The sequence below is a fragment of the Mixophyes fleayi genome, chromosome 8, assembly GCF_038048845.1.
Source record: "Mixophyes fleayi isolate aMixFle1 chromosome 8, aMixFle1.hap1, whole genome shotgun sequence".
NCBI lineage: Eukaryota > Metazoa > Chordata > Amphibia > Anura > Limnodynastidae > Mixophyes > Mixophyes fleayi.
The window spans coordinates 44,478,915-44,503,437 of NC_134409.1; the positions used below are offsets into that span (position 1 = coordinate 44,478,915).

At 38.6% G+C, this 24,523-nt stretch overlaps 1 protein-coding gene across 4 annotated transcripts in view; it reads right to left on the reverse strand.

Annotated features, from left to right (window-relative positions):
• DNM3 (dynamin 3) overlaps positions 1-24,523 on the reverse strand; it is a 399,791-nt gene that overhangs the window by 237,133 nt on the left and 138,135 nt on the right. For all 4 annotated transcript variants that reach the window (XM_075182456.1, XM_075182455.1, XM_075182457.1 and 1 more), the window contains exons 15-16: positions 21,420-21,486; positions 7,940-8,053 (exon numbers count right to left, since the gene is read on the reverse strand). In XM_075182456.1, coding sequence (XP_075038557.1) covers positions 7,940-8,053; positions 21,420-21,486 — 181 coding nt within the window. The remainder of the gene's footprint in view (positions 1-7,939; positions 8,054-21,419; positions 21,487-24,523) is intronic.

The following is a 24,523-nucleotide window of genomic DNA, read 5'->3' on the forward strand; positions in this document are numbered from 1 at the left end:
AGAAACAAATACAAGTATACCATAATTAACATAAGGCAGATAACTAATTCAAACTCTTAAGTCTAATATATATTTTGATAACATATTTCCATCCCAGAGCAAAATGTACTATTTTCACACTGACACCATCATTTGATGTTTAAGGAATGACTGATAACTGTACTAAATAAAATACCACACCTTCAACCAAATCAATCATTTAAGATTTTTTAACCCATGATTTCATTATCTGAAGTGTATTTTAGTTTTCTTTATAAATAACACTCACTGGACAAGGGTCTAAAACTGTGTTTTAATTTCACGCGTTGCTTAAAATGGTAAGGAAACTTAATTTGTTAAGGAAATAATTACATCTTGATTGCTGATGCTCTTTCAAATACACTTTGTTTGACATTTATATTTTTAAATTAGCTTAGACCTTTATTAAAATAGATACATATGTAATGTTATAATTAAAGCTACAAAATGTTCTTTTACAGGGTATTTCTTGCAGAATACTTCTTTTCCACTAGTCAATTAACCTATATATATATGTATGTATCTGTTATAAGTTTACAAAATGTAGACCAAACAAATGATTCACCTATTTATTATATGTTATTTAACAAAAGTTTTGGCTCTCACTATTTCTACACCAATAACATATGTTTGATTTAACATATTTCATGTTAACTCAAATTAAACTATTATAAAGAGTAAAAAAATAGTAAAAATAGTAAAAAAAATAAAATCCTGTCCTGAAGTGATTGTCAATATGACCTAGTAAAACTCACCTCTTACAAGAAAATGATCATATAATATAACCAAATACCTAACCAATAAACAGTTGCTGTAAAGTATTATTTTAATTTACAGATACATAAACTCCAAACACTGTCCAATCCAGTGCTAAGAGTGTTTATTAAATATACACAAGTTATCTGCAGTAAATACTGACAGATTTATACATTTAAGAGAAATTCCTTAATATAAAATGTTAACAAATTATTTTACTGTGCATCATTATTTTGCACACGATCTCACTGCACCTAAACTACCCATTTTAAAATAATGTGTTATTCAAAGTGCTCCAAATACTTCAAGTATATTTTCAAATTTTTTTTGTGACCTGTTATTTCGATGTACTTTAGAGGTCCTTAAAAAGCAAACTGTTTCCAGATTTTGAAAAACTTCACTGGCTTTCAAATAAGCTAGTTCCCTAAACACATAAAACCGATTCATATACAACATGAATAAACAAATTTATATCTGACTGGTACTGAAGTTAGACAGTACAAATAATAACAGAAAAATCCCATATAAGACACAGTAGGGCATCAGAAATAATGGGCCATGGTTATAGATATCACATATCAAGAAAAAGGCATAGTAATAAGTTTAGTTTTGTTTCAACAGTACACAAATACATTTGCCAATAAATGTGTAATTTAAAAGTCCTTCTGGTAAAAAAGAGCGGTAGTTGTATACACATACATACATTCTAGTTCACAACACTGTGCTGAATATTAATTATATAATTTAATATGCTTCCCCCCAACCTATTTTTATTGTTACTGATCCCTAGGCTCTGAAAGGGAAAATAGGTAGGTATCATGTTCTATATAACAATTCTAAGCCAGATAAGTAAAAGGGTGAACAAGCGTCAGTAACGGTTACACAGTTACCAGACATTATACATCTTCCTTATCCTGTACACTTTAGTTTAAATGTATAAAACAACATTTAAACTTTGCCCGTAAATGTAATGGGAAGTCAGCTTTCACGTAAAAGAAAGCTTCCATATGTCTCAACCTACTCCCCATCTGTTAGCAAGGGCCAAAGAGTTTCCTGTCTGTAGCTGGCCTTCTAGAACCTTACAAATATGTTTATACAAAGTAAAGACAACTTCAGGTAATTCTACTCTTATCTACACAGCAGGCAGACCACACACAGGTCAGGTCGCAAGGCTGACAAAAACACATTTACTTGGGCAAAGAAGAAATAAATCACAGGCTGCATAAATAAACATTTGCACAAATGTTTCAGTATTTGGACTGACAGTATTTAGTATAATCACATTGACTAGGTGGAAAAGAATCTAAATGTACCCAAACTATCCATGCAATTTAGGCCCATAATAATGTAACCTGCATTTCACATTAAAATCCAAACCTCACCCATGAATATATTCATGTTCTCTCACTAAATAAAACAAACTATAGCAGATGAAATACATAACAAATGGTCAACACCATTAAGCCCCATATTCAATTCAATGTCTTTTTTTTAATATTAATGTACTTTTATCAGTACTTTTTGTCATGTAAGGGAAGTAACGTATACCCCGAGAATGGAGAAAATGCGCACAGGCAAAAGAAAAGGAAAAAGAGAGTGAAATACATTGGTCACTGCAGACATTCAACTTCATTTAATCCTGACAGTTTTGTGAACTAAAAGATTTCACATTTTGTGGAACCTCATGGGAAACAGAGATGGTAACCATTATTTTTAAGTCTCACCCCATCTATCAAAAACAACATAGTTAATGCTTCCATGCAGGCTTTCCTGTATTAGTTTCTGCTGCAAAAGTGATTTTTCATGTTGGCCTTATCTTTGCTACATAAAGATTGGCTTTCCCACACAACTAAAAATATTTTGTAACATATGTTTAAGCTAGTTTATGATATAGCTGATAAGATATGTGAGAAAATTAGTCAAACACTAAATCAGTATTTCAGATTATGCTAAACTATTTTTTTCTTATATTTAACTGCATATTAGATAACATAATGCAATATAACTTGGAAATTATATATCCATGTCACCCAGCCAGTATATTGCAGTGAATATTTTCTTAAACTGAATGATATATAACACTCCTGCTGTTTAATTACAATGCACCAAGAAATACATTTTACATCCTGAAAAGTAGGAGATATAAGAATAACAACTAATAATCATCAGAATATAATTATTTTAAATTACCTAGCATAAACAATGTCGACACTAATTCATACACCATTTTACAAAGCCTGTAACATGCTATATCGGCTCTAAACATCCCTTTATTGTAATGGTTTCAGAGTCAAATATTGTACATACCAGTAATGTGTGTTTAAATCAAACAAAAAAAGGTAATGCTTTAATAATATCCTATCTGAACACAGGGTTTCAAAAATGACAGGGATAAATATAGATGTAATTGTGCTCAGCCAGTGAGGTTCTAAAATCATGAAATTAAAGTTAAAACCAGAGTTATATATCTTTTCAATATGTACTAGTGGTAGTAATTTTTTTTTTTTTTTAGCTTTTCCTTATGCACTATAAGTATCTACATTCAATAACTCTGAATGGGATATACATTTATGTATAAATTAAAGGTTTAAGCATAACAAAGTCATTTTTTATTCTGTGAATTTAAGGAAGATGGGAATTATTCAAACATTGGATTGCTTGTATTTTATGTATTTCATGGAGAATAAAGCGTAATTACCAGTTTCAAACTTCTGTAATGATTGCAATTGTATGTTCTTATTTCCATACTGTCCTCTTGTGTACCCCATTTTTCACATTGACTGCAAAAAGCTTAAACTGCAAAATGCAAATTTAGGCTTCCTCTTATCAGCCTGTGCGGATGGAATCGTGGGATTGGCTGGAAGGAGTTGTCATGTGTCTGCCTGTCTACACTTGCTGTGCAGAACATCCTCTCACCTGTACAGCAGGCACAGACAGGCAGTCACATGACAACCCAGCCTGAGTGACTACCAGCCAATGGCAGCGCAGCTCTGGAAATCTATAGCAACCACATCATGAGTTACAGTACCACAGCATCAGCTGCAACTACAACACAACAAGAAATGATTTCATTCTGTTAACTGCAAAACAATATGTACTTAACATTTTTATTAGTTCTAATGCCTTTCCTATATGGTCTCATGAGATCTAAGCTGGATAGTCTAGACATAATGAGGCTGACTCCACAATAAAAACACATTTTTTTTTTATGTTGTTGCACTGCTTTCTTAGGTATTATTTTTCTGGCTGTAATGTAAACATTATTAAATGATACTTTCCAAGTTGCATTCGATGGTGGAAAAACAAACTAAAAGTAATTGTTATATAGGTGAAAGAATTACAGTTCTACAAGGTAAAGGTGACCAGATAGTAAACTACATTGGAGCCATTCTTGCCAATGAGAATACAGACTGCACATATTTTGTGAACAGCTGAATTCAATAGAAACTATGGTCATCTTAGTATACATTGATGAGATATATTTTATATGTTAAAATAATAGTAACAGACACTAATATAGATCATTAGGCAAATATGATGACATTATTGTTTAACATATGAATAATAGTATAAAGTATATAAATTATGGTACATTGTACCCGTTTATCTGCATTTTAAAAGTCAGCTCAGTTAGCTAGTGAATCCTACCTTTAAACAAAACCAGTGACCAACAACAAAACATTTAATTACAATTTTCATTACCAGACATACGTGTAATCTAACTTATGCAGTATGCAACAGTGTAATTTGCAAACAATAAAACAATCTAACATCTCCTATCAGTCCATGCCAGGTGAGAAATTCTACATAAATGAATGAGTGAGCATATGCAGGAGTGAATGAATGAGGATGAATCAAACGAAATGAAAGATTGTAAATCCTTTTCCCGCAGTTTATCTGCAAGCTGTTTGATGTCAATCTTAGAACAAGTATTCAGTTGTCCACATAAAGTAATGTTTTGTAATCCTTACTATATATTTATCCAGCAGTGAGTAGGTTAACATATGAAAGCAAGTTGAAGCAGGCAGAGGGCCTCCCTAATTGGGCTCATTCCAGTGGTGAGGGCTATGAGCGACAGCTAAAGGATAACAGAGCCTTTATTTTCATGGCTCGTTGGGGGCCCTCTGTTTGCAGAAAGGGTAACAACGCTACACACCAGATGGTCTCATTTTCAAATTCCAACTGGAAAACTCACGACATCATGTAAATGTACTCCAGATATATGCAGATACTTTTTTTTTCTATTAATAAAAAAAAAAACATAGCATAGCGAATGTGGAGGGATAATCTGTGTGGCCTTTAGAAATTAAAAAGGAATTTTCTCTCGCATCCAATTTGGCCAGGCACACTAAATAATTTTTGTTAGTGTTTGGCTTTTAAGCCAGTACATATTGAACAAACAATGAGCTCTATTCTACAAATAAATCTTGCCTAATGCATATTTTAGAGTGGGAAAACCTTATTCTTTTGTTGAAACATACACTTTATTTTACTGTACTGTATATAAAAAACACAAACATTCTAGACAGAAAAAGATACAATAAAAAGAACAACACAGAGCTTAACTCAGCTGCAGCTTATATACTATATGTACTATCACTGGCAAAAAATCCAACCTTTGTGGCACTGGCCATTTATGTAAATATATAATACAATATAATGTAGAGTAACCAAATATCAGTTCCAAATTACAATAATTGCAACCATGTTATGCATCTCAAAAGCACTATTCATTGATATAAAATCTCCTTTTTATACATCAAGACAAATAACTACTTAAAATACTAGAGTTTCTGCATTTCTGTTCGATATATGTAAGCTGTATTGTCCTACAATCATGAGATATCCAGGAAAATGTGCTTGTGATGGTCTTTAATTGAGAACTGATTTGAGAATCGGACATGCACAATTTTAATTTTCTGATGAGTAGCTGAACGTTCATCATCATGCCAGACAAACAAGCAGTCAACACATTATCACCGGGTGCTTTCTGATGTTTACTGGTTGCCAGAAAATGTTAGCCCCTAACTTTTTAGAAGTCACACTATCAGGTCTCTGGAGAATAGGAAAAGAACTTGGAATGGAAACGGACAACTTCCTCTTTCATTAACAAAGATCGCACACATATCATGCTAAAAAAAAAAAGGTCACGGCATTGAAAAGACTAAAAATAAAAAATAATACAACTTGTTGCTCTTTCTGTGAGCTACGTTTTCCTGGTCAAATAGTTTGGGTTGTTCTTACTAAAATGTCAGTGTCCACTACGGACATCTTTGCTAATAAAATGATGGTCACTTAATTAACATGACTTTAACAAGCAAATTCTCTAAACCACGTTTCCAGTATGTGCTGAAATGATTTATGTTAGAGTCCTAAAAATTATATTTACCATATCTTACATTACTGTGTGTGCCTCACTTGCAGTGCCAATATTTAATCTTGCTGGCTGTATGTTCAGTGTAGCCCATTAAAATTGTAAGTACTTTGGGAAGGGATCTTAGCCATAATTTTCTTTCTGATTGTCTTGCTATGCATTGTTTGTTCCTTGTCATTTTGAACGGTGCCTAGTGCTTTTGTCATCTCATCATATGAATGTTTATTCATATGATGAGGTGAGAAAAGCACTAGGCACCTTTCAAAATTACATAACTACATGCATACCACTGAAAATTTCTAATAACTTTTCCTTAAGAAGTAATATACTGTATTTTGCACAAACTATATTGTGAGTCTATATTAAAAAGTTATACTGCATAAACTTTTGGTATGTTAATAGCAGCTAAAAATATGTAACACTGCGAGAAATAGTTGGTGGGGGTAATCCAATGTCTGCTCTATCAATAAGTTTTCTTTATTTGGCCTTCTACCAATATAAATGTGAGACGGAAATTCAACTGTCATTAATATTAATGGTGAATCTACTGTTTTTAAAGAGGACATTTTTGGAAGAGATTTAATGGAACCCATATGATTGGAAGCATGAAAGGTTTTTTCTTTTTTGCTATTTTGAGAATACTTGCCATGCATGTATACATATAAAATATATTGCTGTGCACATGGGATGTGGAACATAAAACCATAATACAGGTAAAGTAATCAAAGCATACAGAATAAAGCTGGTGGTTGTGAACGGGAGAAAAGTAGTTGATCTAAAATATTTTGCCTCTATTTACAATCTCTATCAGGTAGCAGCAAAACCAGGCATGAAGTAGACAAAGGAATGTCCACGTGTCTGGAAACAGCATATGTCATTTCAAACAATCAAAGCAGTTTTGGCTTAGGTCTACATATTTCTGAGGAAAGTGGCTAACACAGTGCGTACAGACGTGTCTGTTCTCCATGCTAAATTTAAACGTCATAAATGCTAAAAGTAAATGTAACTATCTAGTTATGATCTCAAGTACAAAAATGTACTGCTGATTTCCTCCAAAGATGTATGGCCCTTTCATGTACTAAAACGCGTCATAGTGTGGCTGTGCTGGAAGGGACAGGGGAAAATAAAGTTGCAGAAACTAAGTAGATCAAAATACGACAGTATTAATTATTGTCTGTGGTCCAGATTATTGAAAAATATCCAAGATGTCAATCCAAGCAAAGTGCAGATGGAGAAAAGCTATACACAAGAAATGTTCCATTTTGTTTTTAATTGCATTGCAATTGTGATTGCTATAAGGCAATAAATCTAAAGTTTAAAAAGAAATTAAGTCTCCATTATTTATTATGGGATAACCCTATATTAGCCCAACTAGCACAGCCACTGGATTCTCTGTAGACCTTGAGTTATTCAGCCCTGGCACACTTGTATTCAAGGCTACAGCAACTGGAAAAATAAGTGGGGCTTACACCTATTGTTGGGGCACACTTCACTTGTCAAACCTCTGAATGCTGTGGATCATTCAATAAGGTGCCTTCTGACAACCGGCACAAGCCTACACACTGCAGCATGAACAAAATATGATTCTTGGGTTGACCGTGGATGAATATCTCTGCAATTACGTAGTCCCCTGGGGAGAGAGGGCCTGTCCCAAAAAACTGAAAGGACACTGTAGTTCACCTATAACTACGTATGCAAATACCAGAAAAACAAACATGATGAATTCTAGCAAAACAATTCACCAGGATGACCAGCGTTTTTGCATGTTCAATTACTCAGGATTCCACTTACCTCATCATCTTTATACCAGGAAAGGCTTTCTGCAGTTAGAATAAACCAATAGTCCTTGGACCCTCCTTTCATAATGCTGATGTTGCTTATAGTCATCCAACCCTTCCGAATCACCTACATAGAACCGGTAAAACAAATGCATGAGTGTATTTCACCTTTTTTTTTTTTTATTATATTTGGTACACTGACAACAAAATATGTACTGTATATATATTTTAATGGGGAAATAGCAGGTTGCAACAGCTGCGCCATAATATATATTTAATACTATGTATTTTTAATGTTTGGCTGGATTTTGTTCAATGAGAAAATGAAATATAACTTTTTACTTAATGAATCTATTGATGGAGCCTATAACCACAATGCTTTCATTTTTATAACTAAGAACAAGGCCTGCTTCATTACAAAGGTGCTTTCCACTTCAGTCATCTTGTGCGATAGTCTCTACAAATCGATGTCACCACCATTATCCAACATTTTACCTATAATCTTGATATTTTATAAGATAAATGTTCTGTACTTTATGTACGCTACTTGTGAAGATTTGTGCATGTAAGCATTCATTTATAAAGGGGAACCATACCCTTCCTGTCAAAGTAAAATTTAACTCACAACTGATCTTATCCCCCCCACACACACAATTTTTCTTATGTAGAGTACCTTTAAAACACGGCGAATAATGGATTGCTTGGATAGTTTACAAAAAATAAACAAGAAGATGCTATACTTAGAAGTTTCTTCTGGCATGAGACCTATTTTCTCATTCATTTCATTGTGACAGATTGCTTTGGTGTGCACTAGTACAGATAATCACAGTAAACACAATACTCTATTCTATCATGGCAGGAGTGTTAAAAGCAATTTTTCAAAACAGAATCAAGCACCAGAACAGCTATCTTTACACTCTATAAAACATAGGGCCTACCACTGCGCACGCACTAGCCTGTAGAGTTTAGACACAAAAAATAAAGTCAGAAAAATTTGACTGCGCTTGTAATCTAAAAATAAAATGAAAAAGCTAAAATGTATACATTAAGCAGAAACCAGTGTGGATATATATATATATATATATATATATATATAGACAAATACATATATACACACACAGGTTTCTGCTTAATGTGTAAATTTTTGCCTTTTCTTTTCTATACTAGTTTCTGGTCACAGTTAAAAGTTTTTATTTTAGTATTAGATTACAATCAGCGTGGCCAAACATTTCTGGCTTGTGTGTGTGGCGTGGAGATTGGAATCTCACTTTGGCAAGCAGCTTTTTGTAAACTTATTGGTTCTTTTTGCTAAATATATATTTAAATTTAAACTGCCAGCTTTCGATTATTCCCTGAATTTTTTCCCCTTAAAAAACCACTACATTAAAAGATCATTAGCATGTAACATTTTACCCTGTCTGTAACCCCCACTGAGTTTTTGAGACACTGTTGCCTGAAAATACTGTATCAGAAGGTTGGAAATGTAACTGCTAATGGATTATCCATCATGAATATATAACGTTCTAGTTAGACAGATGTAAAATCACTGCAGCTTTGCTTTGTCTCACTGTGCTGTATTGCTGGAGAGATCCTTAGCCACTGGACAGATTTGGAAGTTGCTGGCATGAAATGGAGCAAATCAGGAAGAAGGGAAACACATGCAGCAGTAGCAGGGATAGGAGATAATATTGCAGCTGTCAGCAGGGTACTCTTGACAGGATGAATGAAGGATGACATGGTTCCTTCCCGTTATGTTTCATTGAGCTCAACTGGGTTGCATACTGTCCTATTCAGAATTCCTGCAGTCTCTACAGTGACACAGTAACAGAAGGAAGTGACTTTGAAAGATTATTTAAGCTTCAAAAAAACACCCATCTCCCTCCCTTCCCCTGAAGAACAGGTCAACAGGAAAATATGCTTTTCTAAAAATGCTCTGCTATTGTTAAAAGAGCATAATTTTGTCACTTTTATCATGGAGCATCTATGGTCACACTATCAGGCAACAGACACTATCTTGTGTAAATAAAACAAAGTTGTTTTTTTATTCTCCCAGTTTCAGAAACCAATTGAGAACCACCTATAGCAGTGCTTTATATGGCAGCAAATCATTTATCTTTTGTAGTGATTTTATCACTAGTGAGTGAGAAACTAGACAAGCCTCCACACATACAAGTGATTACGATGGCTAATTTCCTAGTTTTAGACTAAGTTGGACAGAATTGGTTGCATGTGGGCACATCATGATCAAAATCCAACCCAGATTGATAAGGTGTTTATTTAGACTGGCGTAAAATACGATTGGGCGATAACTGTGATCTGTGTGTGACCATTGACGTACACCATTAATTGAGCATCACAGTATTCAGCAGTTGATCTCGAGTCCTTAGAACCTTGATCTGCTTAATATAGCTGCACTTTTGTGGACCATGAATCTGTCATTGTACATAGGATCCTAGTTTCTTTGAGTGGTCATAATTTACAATAAGGAGATCCTAATTTAATGTAATATTTTAAATACAAATTTTTTTTAAGAAATATTTATTACACAAGGGCCGCCCATTTAACCTAGAAAGGAAGGTCCTGGGCTTAGAATAACATAGGAAATAGTAATATATTAAAGAAAACTGTTTCTTATGTCTTCTGGTAGGTGTTACAGAAATTAGATTTTACTACAGGCCACATGCTACACCTGATGCAGCATGAAATAAATTCAAATTGCAAATAGCATTTTAATTCTTTTGTTCCTCTAAATTTCGGTCCAAATGTGTGCAGTTGCTGTTCAGTCTGTAAAATGACAAAAAAGTCAAGTATTATAAAAGGTATAAGTTACAAATTATTTAGAACTTAGTAAGCTGCATTTAAGGTTCCCATATTTTCCTTAATCTCTCAATAATATTTTGTGCTATAACTAGCTGCCATTTTTCCAGAATATACACTGTTTTAGCCACTTAAAGTACAGCAGTCCATGACATCCAGCATATCATACATATTTCTGGTGTCCCCTTCACAACCCTAATGCTGCCACCTCTCATCACTAGGGACCAAACTAAACTTATTAGGTAAAATTGGAAAACTGCATTCTTGATGAATAAAATACTTTTATTAGGATTGTTTCTCCTTCAGTGTGCTCTGATTATTGGTAATTTTTGAAAATTAAAGGTATTCCTGGACTGGTCGGAAGTCAGACATAACATAGCTCATCCTTTATCTTGGATCAATGGCTAACACTCCTATACCTAATGATACACATCACACAAACACCATGCACATGAAACACACGCACAGAAAATACCCACATATAACATCTACCTTGTTCTCCCATGGTGATTGTTTTACCCAGTACGTGCTCTATCATCCCACACTCTAATGGGTGTCCTGCTTTGTCTATTGTGTTTCCTTTTATTCTCCCTGCTTCATCTCTATACTCCTCCTTCTTTTTCATACCTGCTAAGCATGGTGCCTGTCTACCCCCTTAGCCTTTTATCTGCTACAGTGTCCCATATGTCTCATTTGCTCGTCTGCCCTTTGCCTTGGGTATCCCCCACATGCAGGGCCGGATTAAGGGAATGGAGGCCCCCCCCCGGTGATCCGAGCCGCACCCACGGCACTTACCTCCTTCTCCTGGCATTGCAGTCCTTCCCATGCGCGCTGTACGCTCTTTACTGAGGAGATCTCATGAGAGTGAGACTCATGAGATCTCCTCAGTAAGGAGACTACAGCGCGCCGGGGAAGGATCGCAGTGAAAGTGTTTAGCAGCATTGATCGCGCCGGGGGCGCCCCTGACCGATCAATAATGCTGCTGAGCACTTTCAAGGGCCCCCTGGATGCCCGAGGCCCCCTGGGCTGTAGCCCAGTTAGCCCTATGGTTAATCCGGCCCTGCCCACATGACTGCCCCATGTGTCACCTGCATTAATGACTCACTACCCCGTTGTCTACTCTAAATCTTTTGTGCCCTCAGACCTCACTGCCTTAATTTTTCCCATGTGTTTTACTGAATCTTGTCTCTCCCATTTCTCTGCTGAAATCCCGTCTCCACACTGTATCTTTATCATTGCCTCCTTGTCACCCACTCTTTGTCTCTCCTATGCCTAGTCCACACATCTGAGTCACTACCCCTTATCTCCCAAAGCTTTCTGCATCAATACTCCCTTGTGTGCTCAAGTGTCACTGCACCACCTTGGGTCTGTATTCGTCTGTGTGACTGTATTACCTATTTCCTCATGTTTCTGTTACTGTCACTTTTCTTCCCCATCTGTTTCATCCCCTAAATATCAATGCAGTTCTGTATGCTCCTTTCTGACCCGTCAGCGCCAAGCTTATTCTCTGCTGTATGCCCTGCTGAAAATTGTTCATTCAATAAGAGCTAAAGTGGTGGATGAAGCTCTGCAGGTCATAAAGCAGAGAATAAAACTGAACTTGACAGTGATTCCTGATTACTTTATTAAATCAAGGTAAAGAATTTTTAGGCGGCCCTGTTATGCACCAGTGTGCTGCAAAGCTGTTGTCTATTTTTGGTTCCACTTACACTGGTGAACAGACATTACTCTTATGAGGCACATTAAAACAAAAAAGCACAATAGGTTGACGGATGGAAACCTCTCAGCAGAATTGCATTGTGCCTGTTTCACTCGTACTTCTTCCAAAAAGTTTTTTGAAAATCTGGTTACCCAGAAGTCATATTGAACTGACAGATTTGTTATAACTTTATCTAACAGTTATTGCAGCTTGGTGTTGTTTTCTTTGAATAAATGGAGTTCTAAATTATCACTAAGGGAAGTGTGCAACCCTTTTGATTGCTACAGAACTTCACAGGCTGCCCTTGAATTGTATCAGGTTGCCCAACATTAATATTTAGCCACAGCCTCTTCTTTGATATGGGTTTATCACCAAATCCATGTCTCCTCAAAATCTATGTCACTGTACTCTCTACCCTGCAATCCCAGTCACTACAACTACTACTAAAGCCTTAATTATTACAGCTGTATGATGATGTTATGCTACTGTAATGCCACTATAAAGTGATAGAAACAGGCTAGAGCAGGATTGTAGCCTTTTATTAAAAAAATTTGAAATATCATCACCAGCTTTTAAGCATGTGGGATTAGAATGATATTTCATTATCATAACAGGATCTTTATCCCCTAGGACAGCTCACACCAATAGCTAATTTAAATAAGACATACTAGGAAGTGAAATACAGAGATGGAGAGGCAGTTTTATACCATAGTTGCCTACTCTCTTGGAATGTCCTGGAGACTCCAAAATTTCTGGTAGTCCTCCTGGACGACCAGGGCAACCTCCTGGGTCCTGGAAACACTTAATTAAATGACGGGGATGGCTTATGATGCGGTTCATGTGACATCATGGCCCCGCCCTCTACCAGGGTCGTAACTAGGGCTGTGCGACAGGGCGCAACGCTGAAGGGGGGCGCAATTTAGGAATATTTTAGGTTAATTAGGTTAAACTTGAGGGCTAGGGGGGTGGCATTTGTCTTTCTCGCCCCAGGCGCTAGAATTCTAAGTTACGGCTCTGCCCTCTTCCATAATAGGCTACAACTGATTATATGTGTTTAGGGGCTGGGCCAAACAACACAATTCAACAAGCCCCGCCCACCAACCCCTTATCTTCTGGAGGCAAGCTTGTCGAAGTTAGCAAGTATGTTTTATACTGATTTTATATCTGGGCATTCTGTTAGTATACCCCCCCCGCCCCCACTTTGGACAATCTCCTTTAGTATACCCTTCCCCACTGTGTGATAAATAGGGATATTCCCCTGAAACCCACACTTACTTTAACCGACAACACTAATTGCACAGCAGGTCACTCTGCTGGAAGACCCAATCAGTGAAGACTTGTACTATTAATGTTAGATTTTTCAGAACTGCATGACAGGTCCACTTTATGAGAACCCTGATAGAGTATAAAGTTTAAACCTTGTAATGAAAATATAGATATACGTATAATATCTATATAAATATAAGCAAACGAAGACTTATTTTAACCATCAGCCAGTTAGAATTTATCCTCCCAGAAACACTGCTAGAATAACACATAATGTTAATAACACACAAACTTCAGAATAATATAAAAGAGTCTAAATTTAAAACCGTGCAATGAGAAAGTGTTGATTACAGTTAAGTGACTGCCCATTTTTCAAGATGTAATCATACCACTCGACAGATGTTTTTAAATCGTATGCTCTTTGTTTAAAAAATTTTTAAGCATGGGCCTCCTAAATACTTACATATGTATTTATTTTAACTTCTCACGGCACAAGAGACTTGCAGATGTCTGATAGACTGCATCACATTTTAAGTAAATGTCATTTTAAGTAACAGTCAGAAATTATCCTTATACAATACAGAGCCTGCTAGAGAAGAAAAACATTCCGTCCTTTGCAAGGTCATAAATCAAAATAGTCATGCTTAAAATTTATGCAGAATGAGTTCTAGAGTAGCCATATTACACTGTGATAGTAACAGCAATGCACTCAAAACAACCGTCATTAAATATCCCACTCTGAGTCTTGTGAATTTTTGGTTTTACTGTGCAGGGACATTAAATATTTCCAGTTACAAATAAAATTGAATATAAAACAAACGTATTCAAAAACTTTTTGATCAGGCCATTTTGGTTCACAAAAAGAAATTATGTCAGACATCAAACTTTAAAACTGGCAGGGGTGGAGGAAGAGAGAGGAACAAGTAACTGAGATAAGGAAGCAATGCAATTTGGAATTTATTTATTTGTTTTTATAAAAGAGCTGAAGACTACTACTGCAATGTTCATAAGATCTAAGAAATTTCAGCTTCAATTAAATTAAATTAAACAGCAATTCTATGCAAACATTATTTTGTTTACATCACTGTGGCAGTCTATAAGAAGTTGGTGTTTTTTCTTCATGCTGCTATTAATGATTTATGATTCTGGATTACCATGGTAACCACAGTCACATAATGAGTAAGGAGAGAGATTTTGGAACATCTCTCTGAGCTGTCAGCACCGTGACATCTTACTTCTTACCCCTCTGCCACCATATGACATGCAGAGAGCTGTGAGCCTGTGTCTATGAAGCAGACTGACTGTATCACATTTTTGTTAGCTAACAAGGGATATGATAGTAGGATAGCTAAGAGAAATCTGTAGCAACAACTATGACCTCACAGTCTGCCTTGTAATGTATCTGAGCTATAAGTTCCATAATTTCAAGGTGTTAGTATACAGCTCCCCGAAATACTCAGCCAACCAGAGCACTCTATTGTTTCAGTCCTGATGGTAACAAGTGCTATACGCACAAACACAAACACACACACACATATATCCCCTCAACCTTCTCCTTGGACTAATGAATTGCTAGTTTTGGTTATTGCTGTTTTCGGGAAAATAATTTTATGTACTATATGTTGTATATTAAAGAATTTAATTGACCAATTAATTGAGGCAGTGTATATTATATTGAATATGTGCATGTAATAGTTATACAATTAATTTATTATAGAGGATACCATTCACCTGGAACGTGTTCTTTTTATATAAACAATGAGCAACACCATTTCATCAGATTTGCTTTCTATTTATTGGTGCCCGAACAGTTAATCCTTCTTATAAGTCCTTGACTTTTGATAAATATAGGTTTGTTTCTAGAATGTATAATATTGTGCCAAGAATCTGTGTTAACAACATTAAAAACGATGCTTTAGAAGTGAGATCTGTACATTATATACTACCTATAAAAAAAGGAATCTGAATTGTCTAACAGTCAGAGCTGGATTAAGGCTTCAGGGGGCCCGGGGCACTTAAGACAGGGGCCCCTAAGATCTAAAATTAAGGGCATAGTGACACATCCTGCATTACATCACTTACAGCCCACAGTATGACACTTACAGCTCTCCCAGAGGGCTCGCTTAGTTTGTCTGCATAAGAAAAATCATTGCTTCCAAAAACTAAAATACTGTACATTAAAACAATCATCAAAACACCACATTAAAATGGGTATTGACACCACACATTAAAACTAGCAATGATATCACACTTTACAAATACCATTGATAACGTACACTAAAACTAGCAATATTACCGCACGCTAAAACTAGAAATGATACCGCAAATTAAAATACCATTGATAATGCATCATTGGGCATGGCCAGGCCACCCTCCTACAGACAAAAAACCTGCATTGTTGTGTACACCATTGAACGGTCACCAAAAATTGGGATTGTCCCACTAGAATAACAATATTTCACAAACTTTGCTGCTCTCTCCTACCTGTTCTTCTCACTTTCACTACCTGTGCTGCAGGTTTCTTTAGTTGCTGCTTGTCTGGATCCTGGAATGTTAGGGGCCCTATTTGGAAAAAAAAAATGAGTACATTTAGAAAATTACAGCCACCCCCAGCGTTAAATCAGTACCACCCATGATTAATAATTAGGCCTTCCTCCAGCCCCAACATTAAAATAATAGTATTCACATTTAATAAATAAACCTATTTCCCTCCCTACAAACACCCCAAGCAATAAATTAATAGTATTTACATTTCAGAAATATACCTATTTCCCGCAACCGTCACTACCATTAAATAATTCATAGACACATTTAATAAAGGGACCTCATTCTTCCCAAACTCACCCCCACATTCAGTAGCGCACAAACCACCCCATCTTAAATTAATTGTCCCCACTATTGTGCCTCTCTCCCCCCCCCTTTTTCCTCATGATGTGTCTCTCCCCCTTTTTCCTTACTGTGCTTCTCTTCTCCCCCTTTTTCCTTACTGTGCCTCTCTTCTCCCCCTTTTTTCCTTACTGTGCCTCTCTTCTCCCCCTTTTTTCCTTACTGTGCCTCTCTTCTCCCCCTTTTTCCTTACTGTGCCTCTCTTCTCCCCCTTTTTCCTTACTGTGCCTCTCTCCCCCCCCTTTTTCCTCATGCTGTGTCTCTCCCCATTTTTCCTTACTGCGCCTCTCTTCTCCCCCTTTTTCCTTACTGTGCCTCTCTTCTCCCCCTTTTTTCCTTACTGTGCCTCTCTTCTCCCCCTTTTTTCCTTACTGTGCCTCTCTTCTCCCCCTTTTTTCCTTACTGTGGCTCTCTTCTCCCCCTTTTTTTCCTTACTGTGGCTCTCTTCTCCCCCTTTTTTCCTTACTGTGCCTCTCTTCTCCCCCTTTTTCCTTACTGTGCCTCTCTTCTCCCCTTTTTTCCTTACTGTGCCTCTCTTCTTCCCCTTTTTCCTTACTGTGCCCTTTCTTCTCCCCCTTTTTCCTTACTGTGCCTCTCCTCCCCCTTTTCCCTTACTGTGCCTCTCTTCTCCCCCTTTTTCCTCCATACTGTGCCTTTCTTCTCCCCCTTTTTTTTTTACTTACCTTTCTTTTAGCTTCTTTCTTCTCTTCTGTCTGCTTGTTTCTTTCCTGGTCCTCTCCACGCTGCTCCTCACTGAATGACAGGCGTGCCTTGATGACGTCACGCCTGTCATTCAGTGTTAACAGTGCAGAGAGGGAGGAGGAGGGACGCCAGCGCCGCGGTGAGGTGAGTATATCTTTTTTTTTTGTTTTTTCTTTCTTTTACTACCCTGCTCCCCCTACCAACGAAGGGAGCCCCGAACACGCCAGCCTGCAAGCCTACCCTCCCCCCAGGCGCCGCCACCAGGGGGGGCCGCCATTGAAAAAAAAAATCCCAAAAAAAAATCAGAGGTTAGGAGCGCGGCGGCGGGGGGCCCTCGGAGAGAGGGGGGCCTGGGGCACGTGCCCCCTGTGCCCCCCCTTAATCCGGCTATGCTAACAGTCACCAGAAATGTGATCAGTTTAATATACATACCAGCATATTGGAGTCTGCTTTATATGTGTCACCAGAGTGGGGATCTGTATTGTATACTAGTCCCCAAAACTGGGATTTAAAATGTATAAATTCAACCAAACTGCCAAGGAACTTAAGGTCTCAGGTCTTAAGCAGACTCAGCTTTTTTTGCCCATACTTCCCATATTCCTGCAATTGACCTGTCGCTATCACTGCAAAAGCGTTTGAGAAAACAGGCTATTACTATTTCAATACTAGCCTTACTGTTCTTCCCGGAATCAGACTCTCACCCCTACGATCTATTTTGCACACAGTAGTAATTGATTTTCCTTGCAAGTCATTCTTACACTACTGATACACCATTTCAGTCCCTATATTGGTTGTCTGTTTATTACCGATCCAATCTAAAAAACTTCTATTAACTGTGACGTGGGCAGCACACTCCAGGTGTTGCACACACAAACACCTTCTTGCTTTTATTTTTTTTAATATTGTCAGGGAGGCAAAGTAATTCAAAACATAAAATTGCATATACTTTTCTTGTGACCTTAATGCTAAAGTAACAGAGACCAGCACCGGACAATGTCTGGCGTCGATCGCCACGCATAATGAAAACAGACATGTTTAAATCATACTTACCGACTTTCTTCAGCTCTCTTCCGGAGCCTGTCAATGGAGGTGGGCGTGGCGCCAAAAATTGCGTCATTTTGGGGCCAAACGCCGCGATTTACCGGGAATCGCGGCGTTTGGGACCTAATTCTGCCCACTTCACTAGGAAGTAGGGCACTTCCTAGTGAAGTGGGCAGAATTTGGGAGATTGCCATACTCACCCGGGAGTCCGAGAGAGTCTCGCAAAATGTGGGAGTCTCCCGGACATTCTGGGAGAGTTGGCAAGTATGGTTTAAATATTTTACACTCCTTCCACAGCCCTAGCTGATTGGACAGTGCAGACCCACCCTGTCAGCCTGCTGCTAGCTGTGGAAAGAGCTACAAACCATTTCAAAACATGTAAGTTACTTTACTATTATTTTGTCACACATATGTCCTCCACCTGTATCTCTTTAACTTAGCTGTACAAATGTGTATCTCTGTTTACAGCCTTTTTCTGCAGACTGCCAGCTAAATACCTAACTCCTCTTTTAGCAGCCTGTGGCAAACAACTCCCTTTGTCACATAACATACTTCACCAACATACATCTCTTCACTTGTCTCAAAAAATCTCAACACCTCCGTTCTACACAAGATCTTCATCTCACATCCACAGTCATTACCCGCTCCCATTCCCTGCTACATTACTTTTTCTGAGCTGCATTCACTTTGTGGCATTCCCTCTTTCGCACAGTAAGACTTTCATCTTGTCTTCAAACCTTTGAAAACCAACCACTTCGGACAAGCTTATAAAATTCCTCAATCAGCCTCTTAACCCCCCTAGGGTAACCTATTACCACCGTTTACAGAGTTCACACAAAACAACAACCCTCTGACTCCATGAACAACATTGCTGTGTGACTTGATCATATAGCCCACTAAGCACTTTTACCTTTGTTATCTGGCTGGACCAATATGCATTATGTAGCATTTAACCTCATGTATTAAACTCCCATCATCCTATAGATTGTTTAAATTTTGGATTGGTGCACATTAAGATCCTGCAGGTGCTGGATGCCAGGGCATGCAGCACCAACATGCCTAAACTGTTGATGGCAGCCTGAGCTTGCTTGTACCTGTAGTGCACCAACATAAAATGGTGTCTTTTTTATTGAAACCAATTTTATTGGTCTAAAGAACCCTAGTGCTTTCAGCACAGGGCTGGGTAATTCTATGGTGGTCTTTTATTGTAAAGGGGACCCCAACTAAGGAATTCATTAGAACACAGCCTTTCAGTTCACTAGGAACGCTTGTAGGTGACTTGTGTATTTGTAGGATGAGTGAAGGGTACAATAATTTCTGGGGTTGGTTTGACAGTATGGCAGGTGGACCCCATGCTGCTATAGTGCCACCTGGCCCGACCTAGTGCTGACTGTTGTAAAATCGAGGGGACCCCATGCTTTGTTGCCCCCCTGATTTTGCTTTAATCTGATTTTTATGGGGGAAGGGGGGGGGGGAACATGTTGTTTTTAAAAAAACATTATTTATCTTTACACTGTAATTTATCAGTGTAGAGTAGAGCAGAGCAGAACTACACCTGTTTTCATTATTGCACGTATCTTCAGATCTGCCCCTTGCTGAATTTGGGAGCATGCTGAGTCGATTTACGAACATATAAAAGAAAAAAAACACAGGCTGTGCTCAGTATACCCGTCTTGATGAATCAGGTCCCTCATGTTTGGTTTGCTGGGTTTAAGTGTCATTGTCTGTTTTTATTCTGTGTGTATGGACATGGAATATTTTAATTACAGTTCTAAAAGTAGATTTTACCCATCTTGTCTAAAAACTACGCAAATTAGTATTCGGTTACTCAATTTCACAAAATGTGCAATAAATAACATTTGTAGGTTATGTTGAGGCCAAGAATATAAGGCTGTGTAAACCATGAAGAAATATCTTTTAAAATTATTTTGTGTTTATATTTTGCCCTGCAGACAAGTATGTACGAAGTAGCTGACCATTAGCAAAAATAAGTTTGCAACATATCTTACATGTTATAAGGCAAAACAGAGAACAGGTAAATGTAAGAAAATAATACATATATAGTTTTTCCAAAATATGACCAATATGTCTTGGGACACATTTTGATGGCAACAGCACAATTATGGAAACAATCACACCCCCTACACTCAATAAAGTCATTGCAAAAATTAATTTTAGTTTTCGCATGGAGACACTAGACACCCTATACTCTATAGCGCTGTCTTCTCCCATAGTCAAACGGATGTCTTTAAATGTATTCACAAGTGATGGAGAATGTTCCAGGCTCATACCCCCCCTGGAGATGCCTTGTTCCCCTATGAATGAGCCATTTACTGCACCCTTGGTTTGTTAGTCGACCCTTGGGCAACACAGTGGCTAAGTGGTTAGCACTTATGACCCCAGCGCTGGGGTCATGAGTTCAATTTCCGACCAAAGCCTTATCTGTGTGGAGTTTGCATGTTCTCCCTGTGTTTGCGTGGGTTTCCTCCGGGTGCACCGGTTTGCTCCCACACTCCGAAAACATACTAGTAGGTTAATTGGCTGCTATCAAAATTGACCTTAGTCTCTCTGTCTGTCTGTCTGTGTGTGTATATTAGGGAATTTAGACTAAGTTCCAGTGGGGCAGGGACTGATGTGAATGAGTTCTTTGTACAGCGCTGCAGAATCAGTGGCGCTATATAAATTAATGGTGATGATGGCGATGATTACCCTTAACTGATATACCATCTTTAGGCCCCCTCAATACACTTTTATTAGTATGTATTAACAACATTGTTTAGTGGCTAGGTACTTATTGTTATGTCTGCTTCCCACTATATTCCCCCCTACCTCTCCCCTCTTTTTTTTCTCCCCTTATGTTTAAAAACCTCTAATAAAAACCACTGATTGCACAATATGACCAATGATATTGCTGATCATGCAGGAAAAGGAAATGAATAAGCAGGATGTTTGCATGATGCATGAGTGGCACAATAAGCTGTAGGTTGAAGGAAATAGCGTGGTACAAATCTTCATGTCCTAGATTTGTTTATGCCCTACAAGATAAGTGGAATTCTTCCATTACTATGAGTGACCATCTCACCACACAAAATACACGGTTAAGGGCAGCTCGAGGGAGGTCTTCAGAATCCAGTATCTTGCTTGTAGTGCTGGTCAAAATATAAAGCATGACATTGATTATTTTAAATACATGGTACGGACCTGTCAAAAGATGCAGCAAACAGGTCAGCTGAAATTTTCACAAAGCAGCACAGACCAATAATGAAATAACTGAATAATATTGAAGGAGCAGAAATATAATTATAGTCCTGATTATTTTAAATAAGTGGATAAAATCAAGATGATATTAGTATTATTATAGAAAAAATGTAGATTACATTGGTAAAGGAAATAATATGCACTATTATCCAAACAACAGTAAATATGATGTCCTGTGGGCGTCCTGCCGAAAAATTGGTAAAAACAATAATTACATTTTAGAGTTAATCCACAAAAAAGTTAAAAAGAATAATTAGGCTGGTGGGTGGTTTCTGCACATGGTTAGTTTAAAAGAAAAGCTGGATTGATCCATGATGTGTTTTGACAAAGTCAATAAACACTTTTATCCCATCAATCTTGCCAGATATGTCTTTGTGTTTAATTAATAAAGAGGTTCAACCAATATGTAGTATGAGAAAGATTTCTGCAGAACAGACCCAAAACATTTGAGCTAAGTAAAGTCTTTGCGCTGCCTACTTTTTTCCTTGTAGCCCACCTTCAGTTGTCCCTGAGCTTAATATTAGATAACTTATGGAAGTTATGTGATGTACTTCGGTATCAGAATTGTCTACATTTAGCTTATTATTTAATGTTTCCTTTATTAACACATCTACTGAAATTTCACCGTTTAAGCCAATTAGAGGTGTTATCTAGAAATGTAACTGTCAACATACAGCGTTCATTATAATGCACAGCAGCCACCACCCAGATAATTTGAAGGACTGGTATCGGCTTATCAATGTAATAGGTCACTTCAGTAGTAGCACAAAGTTTAAACAGAGCACAGAGCTTCATTTAGAATGTATTTTGTGTTACTCCACTCTTAGTAAATTAAAGTACCAATAAATCCTGTGATTAAAAATTTCATATAAGAAGCATGAAGGCACTGTTCAGTCTTAACCGACTGTAGTTTGTTAAAATATCAATTGTTATGGCATACTCTGCCACCCCAATAGAGAAAATACACACTCCACAAATCATAGGCAATAACTCTTTTGTTGATTAACTTTAAAATGGAATTATTGCTTTTACCAATAACTATACAAGTGCAGATGTATAACAAAAACCTGAAATGTCAGAGCATAAACAGTCAGTTATTGCTATTACAACACTGGACATAACCTATTGGTAAATCCACTACTCAATAAAGAGAATTTATGTTGACTAGGAGACTGCAAGCATCTCATTTAGGGGTAGATTTAATTAGCTTGAGAGGTGCCATCAGACATCTGGCTGCGCACCTTGCAAGCTAATACGGTGCAGAAAACTGCTCACTTTTCTTAGGGTACCATAGAGATGTGAGGGCAAATCAGCCAAGAGTTATGTAAAAACACAGAATGATGTGTCTTGGCCAGGGGTGGATTAGGAACTTAAATTGGCCCTGGAAAAAATTCTGAGTGGCCTCATGTAGATGGGGACCAAATAAATGGTAGGCGTGGCCAACAGTGGGCAGAGTTATCACACCAGCCCTAGCCACATAGGGTTTAGGCAAGGCAAATGCAATATGTAATGGTAGGTAGAGTCCACCTGTCACAATTGGTGGAGTTAACACACAAGTTGTCAAAGTATTGCACTAGTAGGTGGAGCAAACACAAGCAGGCAGAGTCAGCACACCAGTGGGTAGAGTACACACATCAGTTATGTGAGACGAGCAGCTGAATCCAGCAGCAGGGAGTTCCCAGAGTTAGCAGTAATTTAATAGTAGTCTCTCTAACGCAGTGGTTCCCAAAGTTTTGCAGTTCGTGGCACCCTTAGAGTCTCCATAATTTTTTAAGGCACCCCTCCAAAATAATTACCGAGCAGTCTTGTTTTAGAAGTAGTTGGGTCAAAAAATTGTAATAAGTATTTAGGTCAGGACAAAAATGCTTATTTAGTTGTATGCAAAAATGCCCCCTCTGCATCCAGACACTCTGCCCCCTCTGCATCCAGACACACTGCCCCCTCTGCATCCAGACACACTGCCCCCTCTGCATCCAGACACACTGTCCTCTCTCACGCTGCCCCCTCTCATGCTGTCCCCCCTCCTCTGCCCTCTCACAGCTCAGCTGCCACGCTGTCCCCCTCCTCTGCCCTCTGTCACGCTGTCCCCCTCCTCTGCCCTCTGTCACGCTGGTCCAGCTCCTCTGCCCTTTCATGCTGTCCCCCTGCTCTGCCCTCTGTCGCGCTGTCCCAGCTTCTCTTCCACGCTGTCCTCCTCCTCTGCCCTCTGTCACGTTGTCCCAGCTCCTCTGCCACGCTGTCTCCCTCCTCTGCCCTCTGTCACGCTGTCCCCCTCCTCTGCCCTCTGTCACGCTGGTCCAGCTCCTCTGCCCTCTGTCACGCTGGTCCAGCTCTTCTGCCCTCTGTCACGCTGTCCCAGCTCATCTGCCCTCTGTCCCACTCCTCTGCCCTCTGTCATGCTGTCCCAGCTCCTCTGTCCCTCTGTCAAGCTGTCCCAGCTCCTCTGCCCTCTGTCACACTGTCCCAGCTCCTCTGCCACGCTGTCCCCCTCCAGTCACGCTGTCCCCCTCCAGTCACTCTCCTCTGTCCCCCTCCTGTCACGCTGTCACTCTCCTCTGTCCCCCTCCTGTCATGCTGTCACTCTCCTCTGTCCCCCTGCTGTCACACTGTCACTCCTCTGTCCCCCTCCTGTCACGCTGTCACTCTCCTCTATCCCCCTCCTGTCACGCAGTCACTCTCCTAAATCCCCCTCCTGTCACGCAGTCACTCTCCTCTATCCCTCTCCTGTCACTCTCCTCTGTCCCCCTCCTGTCACGCTGTCACTCTCCTCTGTCCCCCTACTGTCACTCTCCTCTGTCCCCCTCCTGTCACGCTGTCACTCTCCTCTGTCCCCCTCCTGTCACGCTGTCACTCTCCTCTGTCCCCCTCCTGTCACGCTGTCACTCTCCTCTGTCCCCCTCCTGTCACGCTGTCACTCTCCTCTGTCCC